A 12,228-nucleotide genomic window follows, 5' to 3' on the forward strand; every position below is an offset into this window, starting at 1 on the left:
CATCACTGTAATCGCCGTAAGAATAAAAAATGTGCACTCACACATCTTTTTTTCATCTCAGCAAAAAAAATTCGATTTATTTTAAATAAAAATTAAAACATACCAATTGGCTTTGCCGCCTTCGCGCGAGTTGGCGACGGTGGCGGTATTGTCGACGGTGGCGTCGTTGGCGGCATCGATCGCGGCGTTGACGACGTTGGCGTCGTTGGCGTCTTTGGCCGCGGTGGCGTCTTGGACGTCGTTGAGGTCGTGGGCCTCGTTGGCAACTTGTTTGCTGTGTAAAGCATATTATCAATTAAAGGAGTTCTTCAGGATTAAAAATCATATAAATTTGTTACAAATACTTGAGTAATTAATAAAATATAAGCATTTTATTGAAAAATTACGAATGCTTCAACAGTCGGACACTTTTTCTAAAGTCGGATATCTGTCAAAAATTTTTGATTTGTAAAGTAAAAAAGATATTTTTTTTATTATTTCTTGCTGGAAAATTGAATTATAGCTTATTAGCAGTTAATAATATAATATTTAAATCCTATGAATTACAATATTTATAATTAATTATGAACAAAACTTTGTGCTACTCATTGCGCTACTCGAAAATGGATGCATCTATAGTCGGATTCTAGTAGCAAATACATTCGCACCAATAATTCGAACATAACAATACTCAACCGACATCGGAATTCAAACATTCGGTCCTAACAAAAAAATTTATCTTAGAACAAACATTAATTTTGATTTTTAAATATTCACAATTTTTTCCTCGACTACTTACAACAAGAGATATTTGTTGGGATGTCTTTATTAGTTAATTAATTAATTAATTAGTTAATTAATTCAAATCAATATTTCAACAAAAATCGGTAGTTAAAAATAGTCTCGGAACCAAGAACCGGACAATACTTTTCCGAAGCTTTTTGACGTGCTGAATCCGAATTTGACCTCAGAATTGCTCATTACGTTAGCTTTCTGAGGTCAGAGTCGGATCCAGCACGTTAAATACCTTCAGAAAAGTATTAACTGGTTCTTGGTTCTGAGATTCGCCAAAATTTTGTTGGCTTGTGGAATTAAGAAATTTCTTTTCAGATGTAGTGACAACAGTGAAGTTCGTTCAACCGTATGAAAATGGCGACCATTTTCACCCATGTGCAAAATTCACAGCTGATCCCATGCGTTATTTCGAAAACTTAAAGTAAGGGCAAAAGTAACTGATTCTCGCCCGGCGCCGTAATCACCTATTTTGCGCCCTTGATACGATAATAACTATTTTCAGATGCAGTGACAACGGTAGCGTACATCACTGTAATATCGCCGTAAGAATAAAAAATGTGCAATCACACATCTTTTTTTCATCTCAGCAAAAAAAATTCGATTTATTTTAAATAAAAATTAAAACATACCAATTGGCTTTGCCGCCTTCGCGCGAGTTGGCGACGGTGGCGGTATTGGCGACGGTGGCGTCGTTGGCGGCATCGATCGCGGCGTTGACGACGTTGGCGTCTTTGGCCTCGCTGGCCGCGGTGGCGTCTTGGACGTCATTGAGGTCGTGGGCCTCGTTGGCAACTTGTTTGCTGTGTAAAGCATATTATCAATTAAAGGAGTTCTTCAGGATTAAAAATCATATAAATTTGTTACAAATACTTGATTATTTAATAAAATATAAACATTTTAATGAAAAATTACGAATGCTTTAGTAGTCGGACACTTTTTTCCCTTGTTTCTATAGTCGGACATCTGTCAGATATTTTGGATTTATAAAGTAAAACAGATAATTTTTTAATTTCTATCTGCTGGAAAATGGAATTAAAGCATATTAGAAGTTATTAATATAATATTTAAACCCTATAAGTTTCAATATTTATGATTAATTATCAACAAAACTTTGTGCCACTCATCGCGCTACTCGAAAATGGTTGTTTCTATAGTCGGACACCATGATTTTTAAAACATTAAATAAAATATTTCTTGTTTAATTATTTTCGAAAACAACACTATTTTAATAAAATATAAACTTCACGCATTCGTCCAGTATATTTTTTAAAGTAATTATCACAATGCATTATTATTTATTTAACAAAAAACACGAAAGTGTCCGACTACTAGTACTGTCCGACTATACCCGCACTTACCCTAGTAATAATAATAATCGGCAAATAAAAATTTGCCAAGAAAAAAATCGATATTAGTTAATCTAAAAAAACTTAAAAGTTCTTCCTTGAATAAATTTAATTATTGGTTCTAGTAGAAAATACATTCGCACCAATAATACGAACAAAATAATACTCAACCGACAGCGGAATTCAAACATTCGGTCCTAACAAAAAAATTTATTTTAGAACAAACATTAATTTTAATTTTTAAATATTCACAATTTTTTCCTCGACTACTTACAACAAGAGATTTTTGTTGGGATATCTTTATTAGTTAATCAATATTTCAACAAAAATCGCTAGTTAAAAATAGTCTCGGGACCAAGAACCGGACAATACTTTTCCGAATGTTTTTGACGTGCTGAATCCGAATCTGACCTCAGAATTGCCCATTACGTTAGCTTTCTGAGGTCAAATTCGGATCCAGCACGTTAAAAACCTTCAGAAAAGTATTGTCTGGTTCTTGGTTCCGAGATTCGCCAAAATTTTGTTGGCTTGTAGAATTAAGAAATTTCTTTTCAGATGTAGTGACAACAGTGCAGTTCGTTCAACCGTATGAAAATGGCGACCATTTTCACCCATGTGCAAAATTCACAGCTGATCCCATGCGTTATTTTTTCCCATCTGAGAAAATAGCCGACATTTTTATACAAGTCGAACATGTGAATAACTTTTACTCCCTGTCGTCTGCTGTCTGAAATTGACACTTTTGTGCAATAGGAATGAAAAATTTCGTAAGGAACAAGGGGACAAAGGCAGCCATTTGTTTACCATGATTTTTGTGAAACTCTAAACAAATGGCTGCCTTTGTCCCCTTGTTGCTTAATATACTATTCTCCAAACTAAAGTGACTAAATATTCTAATACTATCTTGAGTGTAATCAATAATAAATTAAGGGAATAAGGAGGAAATCTTTTAGGTACATGGACCCTTTGTAATTTGACAATGAAAGAATTATAATTAACTAAAGAATTAAAGAAATTAATTAATTAATTACAGAATTATAATAATAAAAGAAATATTTACTATCATTTAATATTGTCGCCAGTGGTCGCCCTGGCAACCGCTGCACCAACGGGAACATCAACATGAACTTCGTTCCTGACGAGGTATGTGATACTGTTAACAAAAGCATTGTTTTAAATGCAGCGACAACAGCGGCGAACATCAAACATCGCCTTAAGTGCCCGAAATGACATACTTACCTTGCAGGAAGGAAAAAAATATCTTTTCGTCCTACCTGCACGAAAAGTATGTCATTTCGAAAACTTAAAGTAAGGGCAATAGTAACTGATTCTCGCCCGGCGCCGCAATCACCTATTTTGCGCCCTTGATACGATAATAACTATTTTGTCCTACCTGCACGGAAAGTGTGTTATTTCGTGCACATGAGGCGGTCGCAAAGTGAGTGATTCCCGCCCGGAGGTAGGGTGAGCGAGCGGGAATGTACATTCCCGCCCGCTGACGTCATAATATACCATATATACCATTTATTGAATAATAAATATCAATTTTTTTATTATTTTGTAATAAACGACTATTGAATTCATTCAAATATGTGTGCACTTAATAACTCACTTTCCATGCAGTTAGGACAAAAAACGTTGTTCGCAGCACGGGCGCAAAAGGTGATAGTGTGTCAGGCAAGATTATGGGAAAACTTCGGCGACCCTACGCAACCTCGGCTTTGCCTCGGAGCTTCGGGTCCACTTGGTTTACCCAATCTCGCCTTAGCCGTAATCACCTGTTTTGCGCCCTTACTACGAAAATAACTATTTTCAGATGCAGTGACAACGGTAGCGTACATCACTGTAATATCGCCGTAAGAATAAAAAATGTGCAATCACACATCTTTTTTTCATCTCAGCAAAAAAAATTCGATTTATTTTAAATAAAAATTAAAACATACCTATTGGTTTTGTAGCCTTAGGCCGAGTTGGCGACGTTGGCGGCGGCGTTCGCGGCTTTAACGTCGTGGGCGCCGCAAGAATAGGGTCTTCTGCTGTAAATTTTTATACAATAATACAAGCCGAAAAAATTGTGGCGAGTCTCGGAACCAAAAACCGCACAATACTTTTCCGAAGGTTTTTGACGTGCTGAATCCGAATCTGACCTCAGAATTGCCCATTACGTTAGCTTTCTGAGGTCAAATTCGGATCCAGCACGTTACAAACCTTCGGAAAAGTATTGTCCGGTTCTTGGTTCTGAGATTCGCCAAAATTTTGTTGGCTTGTGTAATTAAGAAATTTCTTTTCAGATTCGAATTTTAAAATAATGAAAGAAATACTACTTACCATGAAGAGCCGCCTGTATATTTTCTTTTTTTAGGCCACAGGTTCCTTGCAAGAAGTTTTTTAAAAACTGTCTTGCGGCTTCGAAGTGCGAGGAGCGTGGCTCTTTAAAAAATAAAAGAGACAGTGCTCTCCCATCCAGTACGTTCGGCAGGTCTTTTTCTTTGAGATGACGTTCATCTAAAAATCTCATAAATTTTATTTTCGACTCCTCATCAGCCATTATCCTCTCTGCATAAGTCCTTTTCCTGTGAACAATATTAGTTTAGTTTAGTTTAGTTTATTTACGGTATAATACACCTTTTTTACATAATTTATCTTAATTTATATGAGTAACAAAAATTAAATGATTTTATAAAATTTCTATAATAAGGTTTACAATATAATCAAAGTAGCGCTGGGGAAGCATTTCGCTAAATCGCGGAATATATCCTAACAGCATCTTAAAAGGGGTACGTCCGGTCGTTTTACATATCGCTGTATTCAAATTTCGTTCCAATTGACTAACATTCTCATCCCATCGTCGACCATCGCAATCTTTTAAATTAGACTGTAACGCGGGTAGAATTGTTTGATTTAACCGTTCAACCTGCCCATTCGCTTGAGCATGTCTACTTGAATTTAAGGTTAATCTAATCCCGTGTTTATTACATAGTTCTTTAAATAAATCGGCTGTAAAGCAGGTACCTCTATCGGTTACAAATCGTTCAGGAGCTCCAAATCTCATAATAAAATCGGTAACTTTTCGAACTGTTGTATTCGCTTTGGTATTTTTCACGACGTACAATTGAGCGAATTTTGTCAAGTTACAGATAGCTGCTAGAATATAACTATTACCTCGCGTTGATGTAACAAACGGTCCCAAATGGTCTAGATGAACTATCGCAAAAGGTCTTCGACCAGGCGGAATCGGATGGAGTTCACCAGGTTGCCTTCCAGCCTTGTGTTTGGCGAACAGACACTCAACACACGCACCAATGTGATTGCGAACATATTTTCGCATTTCCGGAAAATAGTAATATTCATTTATTCGAGCAACGGTTCGATCTACGCCAAAATGGCTCGACAAATCATGACTCTTTAGAACAATAGCCTTACGCATCGAACGAGGAACGACGTACAATTCTTTCGACTTATCGGGTAAACTCAATTTGTACAAAATTCCATTTCGTAGTACATAATCTTTGATCTCTCCCTCCTCTCTTCGAGTACGTTCCATTTTGCTTTTTTCGAGAATTTTAATTTTCCTAGCTAAAAGTTCATCGTTTCGCTGGTACATCAATATTTCTTCCTCCATAATCATCGTATTTAACACCGTGGCAGTTTTCAAATCTTTACACGCATCTTCAACCGGACCGCGCGATAAAGCATCGACGTGACGCATTTTATCCCCAGGTCTATGACGAATTTCAAAGTTGAACTCAGCTAATGAATTTAACCAGCGGACCACTTGCGGATTTTTTGTTTTTAATTTATTAATGTGAATCAGCGCTTGACAATCTGTCACCACACAAAACGGTATACCGATCAAAAAATTTTCCAGTCTTTCCATGGCCCACACAATCGCCATTAATTCTAATTTCGTGGAATGATATTCTTTCTCTACGTCAGATGTGCGACGACTAATTGCGTAAACTAAATGAAGCTGTCCATCATCGGATTCCTGCAATAACATCGCTCCTAACCCATTCTTACAGGCATCCGTATGAAGCTCTGTTCTCGGTGATTGAGGATTGTAATACGCTAATACTGGTCTGTTTGACATCTTTTCTTTCGCTTCGGAAAATGCGCGTTGTTGATTTTCGCCCCACGTAAACGAAACATCTTTCTTAAATAAAGCAATGAGTGGCGATATCAATTTCGCGAACCCTGGATTGAACCTACGAAAGAAACTCGTTAGACCCACGAATGCTCGAACTTCATGGGTATTCTTTGGAGTAGGAAATTCCAAAATCGCACGGATTTTCCTTTCTCCGGGTTGCATTCCCCCCTTTCCGATCGTAAATCCTAAATACTCGACAGCTTCCAGGCCAAACCTGCATTTTTTTAAATTAAGAGTCAATCCGGCATTTTTCAAAAGAATTAGGACTTTTTCGATTTTAATCAGAAGTTCTTCAAATGACTTGGCATGCACGAGGATGTCATCGAAATATGTTATAGCCAAATCATTTCCGTATAGGCCGAAAATAATTTTCATCAGTTTTGCAAAGTAGAAGGGGGCGTTCATCAACCCAAAAATCGCTCGTTCAAATTGTCCGGTTTCATCTTGGGTGATGAAGGCCGTCTTCTCCTTTGCCTCTTCCGTCAAGGGCATTTGTAAATAACCCAATGCAAAATCGAGTATCGCGAATATTGTCGCGCCGTGTAATTTTTCTAATCCATCGTCAATGTTCGGAAGTGAAAAATTCATTCGTACTGTTATACTGTTTAGTTTACGGTAATCGATTACTAAGCGATACGTTCCATCCGGTTTTATAATTAATACACATGGGCTTGCGTACGCGGCACTTGTCTCTTTAGCAATTTTATTTTCTTTCCATTCGCGAACTTTACCTTTAATTACTTCTCGTTTATCATTATTTGTCGGGTACGGTTTAGAATAAGGCGGTTCACTTCCGGGTTTCAAACGAATGTCCATTTTTAGTAAATGAGTGCAACCTAACTCTGTCATATCCATAGCAAAACACGTTCTGTATTTATTTAATAACGTCAATAATTCCCTCTTTCGGTCGGAATCTAATGTTGATTGATTGGTTAAATCTTCCACAACAATTTGAATATATCGCGGTTTTAATTCGGGAACTTTATCAAAGGACACTATATCTGTTTGGAGAACACTCCCCTTCTCAATCATCACATCGTGTGAACTATGATTCGTTATCGGTAAGGATAGTTCTTGATCATTACAATTTACTCGAATGAAACTGACAGTTGCCCTTGGTAAACACGTGTTTTCTAGAACTGTCGCAGTCGTATTTTGTTTAAGTTCGCCCCCAATTTCCGGAAAATTTTGAAACGGGAATTCTTCTCGCGAAATAAAAACAAAATTTCCATCTATTCGATAGTAAGCGAATTGGGGTAAATCCGTAAAATTTCGACCAATTATCAAATCGTATTGTTGCACTTTATCGTTAACTACACGTAAACGCACATTTACGGCTCTACAGCCATCGACTGTCAAATCTTCCATCACGTATCCTTCGGATATTGTACCCCCACCACCGAATCCTTCTATCTCATTTCGATGTTTAATAAATTTAAAACCTGATTTTTCGACAACCGATTCTCGAATTAAGCATTCAGAACTCCCTGGATCAATTAACGCAATCATTTCGGATTTATTTACAATGACACACTTCTCGTATTTTCTAATTGAATTATTTGAATGATTATTTTCGATTATATTTACATTTACTGACGACATAGGTTTTGGTTTCGAATAATTTTTAGATATATGGCCGGTCCAGTCAACAATGATAACCCGGGAAATATCCGCCCCGGTGCCGGTAAACCATCGCCCCGGTACCGGGCCGGTTCTTGTTTACAGTGTTTTCGTGCCGGTTTATTGCCGGCACACCACCGGCGACGTACCGGGCCAGTGAAATTTTGACACCGGCCCGGTGCCGGTATTTTTGCCGGCTTGGAGCCGGTCCAGTCAACAATGATAACCCGGGAAATATCCGCCCCGGTGCCGGTAAACTACCGGCCCGGTACCGGGACGGTAGTAAAATAAAAAAATTTTTTTGTAACTTTTCTGCCGGCGTTCTGCTGGCACGGTGTCAGATTAGTATATTATTATTTATATTTTTTATATATATAATATAATAATAATGATTTATATATTTTATTTATTATTATTTATATTATATTATTATTTTTATTAACAACACATTTTTACATATATTAAACGTTAAACAATATTATTTATTAATTAATTTAATTGTAAACACTAAATAGAATGCTGAAACGTATGAATTATTATTAATTATTAACGAAAAATTTGAAGACATGAGGAATCGAATTTAGAACCCTCGGGCTGTTACGTGTGAAATTACTATCGGGTTTCTAGCGCAATTTTTACAAAAAATTCTCGCAGATATTAAGGCCAGAATTTCATTACGATTTCCGTGTTTGTGGAATTCTGAATGAATTCCAAACAAATTATTTTTTCCTGGGATAAAAATTCGATTCTCATTGTATTTTCTCTTTATTAGGCAAAGATTGAAGATAAAATGCATCGTAATTTACGGAAGTATTCAGATCGTCATAAGAGAAGATTAGTTGAAAAGGATAAAAAATTGCTCTTGAAAATAATTACTGGACCTGATATTGAAAACTTAACATTTTCTGCGTGTTCGGATGAAGAAGACCAAGAAAAGGAATCACATGTTGATAATAACAATGATAATTATTGCGTAGGACATGCTGATCAAGATGAGGAAATGTTTAATGTTAATAATAATATGAATAATGACTGTGCAGATTATCAGGAATCCCCATCCGATAGCATTCTTAGTTCCAGTGATATTAGTTTTTCTAGTTTTTCCAACGATCAGTCAACTTCACCACTAAACACATTATCTGAAAAGTCTTCAATTGGTTCAATGTGCTCTGATTTCGACAAAAATAGTGCTGATGATTTTAAACAAAATGCTACAGAAGAAGAAATTTTTCCTCAAACTAGAACTCTCTTTGAAAAAACATGAAACTGAAGCTGGCACCGAGTTATCAGCAACCAGTTAATTTTTAAAAATTACATGTTGCTTTTTTGCAACAAAACTATTTAATTTTAAAAATTAAATGGGTGTTGATAACTGATTTGACACAATGAATAATTTAAAACAAATTAAATCTTAAATTTAAATATTATTTTTGTTTAAAACCAACAAAAAACTCAAAAAATTAAGTGGGTGCTGATAACTGGGTGCAAGTTTCAGTTTCATTGAAAAAACAAAACTTTTCATACATGAATTGCAGAATTGGTCCATTAGATATAAAATACCTCTCATTGCACTAAGTATATTATTGTTGGTGCTTTTTGCGGTACGGGCAAACCAAAAAATTCTTCTGAATTTTTGAAGTTTTTCAAACAAAATATTATGGATTTAACTAAGAACGGATTTCAAACTGAATGTAATAAAAAGGTTGAAATAAATGTATATGCTCTCATTTGCGACACTCCAGCAAAATCCTTTGTTTTGAATATAAAATCACATAACGGTTATTATAGCTGCACAAAATGTAAAATTAGAGGAAAATGGATTGTAAGGAATCGCAAAAAAAGATCGTATATAACGTCGCGCGGAATAAAAAGAAAAATATCTAAGAGCGGTTGCGTTTGTTTTCCTCCGTCAGGAAAAAAAGAAAAACTTCGAACTGACGAAGAAATGGCTAAATACAACCCTAATGACGAATTTCAAAAAGGTGAAAATATATTTGCTGATATTCCACGATTTGGTTTAGTGACGTGTGTGCCTCTAGATTACATGCACCTTTTTCTGTTAGGAGTCGTTAAAAGGTTAATATGGCTGTGGTTACAAGGACCATTGAAATTTAGACATCAATAAAAATCTAGAGAATTTGCAAACTTCAAAACCAGAAGAATTTAAGAGGCGTCCAAGACCTATATCGGAATATCGATCATGGAAGGCTGTAGAATTTAGACAATTCCTCTTGTATACTGGACCCGTTATTTTAAAAGGAATTATCAAAGACGAAATGTTCAACAATTTTTTAGCATTACACGTTGCAACGAGAATTCTACTTTCCCCAAAACTTGTGACTATCTCAGAAAATATTGACTACGTTGAGAAATTATTGGAAAACTTTGTAAAAAATTTTTCAATCATTTATGGTGAAAAATTTGTCTCTCCTAATATTCACAATCTTCCACACATTTGTAATGACGTTAAAAAATATGGAGTACTTGATAATTTCAGCGCTTTCAAATTTGAAAATCACATGTCTTTCATAAAACGTTTAATTAGGAAACCAAATCAAGAGCTTCAACAATTAGTGCGCAGGTCTGCTGAAATAGAAGCAATTCAAACTCCTAATTATCAAGAAGTCAATCCAGTAAATATTCTAAAAATGAGCCATTCGAAAGGACTATTGCTGGAAAGAGATGCAGGAATTGTCAAACAATTTCACAAACTGACTACGAATTCATACACCATAAATTGTAAAACGGAAAGAGATAAATGCATTCTTCTGAAAAATGGGATTATTGCTTTAATCTTAAACATCGTGAAATATGCGGATGGGAAAACATTTTTTATTGGCAAAAAATTAAGGCAAATCGATTCTCTGTATAAAAATCCAATGGATTCCAAACTGTTCAAAATTGTAACAGCATTTGTGGAAGATCATTCTCTTCAATTGTATCCAATACGGGATTTTCGTAGTAAAATGTGGAAAATGGAATTAGATCAAAATGTTATTTTCTGTCCACTTCTACATGTTGAAAGTAATCCAATAGAAAACAACTAACAGAAGTTAAGAAATTAACTTCTTCATGTTTAAAATTCTTTTTATTTCTACTTCCAATGGATTTAAATATTAATTTATTTATGCTAACCACAGAAACATTGTCAATATTTAAATAATGTTAAATTTTTTTGAATAATTTTTGTAAATTATATTTGATGATTTACAAATTGTATATTTTTAGAATATTTATATTTATTAATCACTTTTTTACCCATAAACTAATATCATAATTTAAAATCTTAAAGGTTGTAATAAAAAATAATTATGTTGTTAAAAGTTTAATAATAAAAGTTGGTTTTCAAATTGTAGATGTATTATTTATTCATTTTAATTGAGGTAGTTTTAATGTTTTCTAAATCAAAATACTCAAAATGATCTTCATATACAAGCTTAAAAAGAGTTCTGGAGCACATTCTTAAATCACTAAGAGGAGGTGAAAATACAAATAATTAAAGAATTTTTGTTTTTGCTTAAAAAATTTATTATTCAATAATTGGACAGGAGGGCAAAAAGTACGATTAAATAGAGTAAAATAATGGACTTTGAAAATTAATTCAAAAGTCTACTTTCTTTAGGCAAATGTTTTGTTTAATAAAGGAGAGAATTATTTTAATATGACTGTAAAATCATTTGTTCTTATTTTACTGATTTTATTTATTTATTATGTGTGTGATGAGAAAATTTCCGAAATTTTTTTGAAGGACAAAATCCTAGGTTTTAATCATGGTTAAAACCTAGGTTGAAACATAGGTTACTACCAGGTTTTTTTCAGGTTTTTACTGTAGATAGTGTTAGGTTTTTTATCATGTTTTGTCAAGGTTAATGTTATGTGGGCTGTTGATTTTTAATTTGTTTTGTCCGCCATATTGGATACGCCATTTTAAATTTTGATTTTAGATTCGTAATCATAAACTCTGAAAAAACCTTTACATACCAAGTCATGGTGGCCACTAAAAACAATCAAAAAATTTCCCTGACTTTTCCCTGACTTTTTCCCGACCTTCCCTGACTAATATTCTGAGTGTTTTTAACTTGGTTTCTAATGAATAATAATTTAAATAAGAAATGTATCTCTTAAAGTATCAATAACTACACTGAAAAACTTTTTGTTTCAAAATTTAATATGATTCATTTCAAACAGGGGAAAATGGATTTTTTAAATAGATTTTTGAACCAATTTATAAAAAAAGATAAAATTCTTTATTTTAAAAATTAAATCTATAAAATTAATGTAGGGCGGGGTACTGCGAATAAAACCAACTTTCCATAAAAAAGCTTCTGATATTTTAGCGAA

At 34.5% G+C, this 12,228-nt stretch overlaps 1 protein-coding gene across 1 annotated transcript; it reads left to right on the forward strand.

Annotated features, from left to right (window-relative positions):
• The first annotated feature begins 9,399 nt into the window (after positions 1-9,399).
• Positions 9,400-10,934, forward strand: LOC122507597. Its single transcript, XM_043620396.1, has 2 exons — positions 9,400-9,978; positions 10,058-10,934. Exons 1-2 carry the CDS (start codon positions 9,545-9,547, stop codon positions 10,932-10,934), a joined length of 1,311 nt encoding a protein of 436 aa, XP_043476331.1. The 5' UTR covers positions 9,400-9,544.
• The last annotated feature ends 1,294 nt before the right edge of the window (positions 10,935-12,228 follow it).

Source organism: Leptopilina heterotoma, unplaced genomic scaffold, assembly GCF_015476425.1.
Source record: "Leptopilina heterotoma isolate Lh14 unplaced genomic scaffold, ASM1547642v1 Lhet_475, whole genome shotgun sequence".
Taxonomy (NCBI): domain Eukaryota; kingdom Metazoa; phylum Arthropoda; class Insecta; order Hymenoptera; family Figitidae; genus Leptopilina; species Leptopilina heterotoma.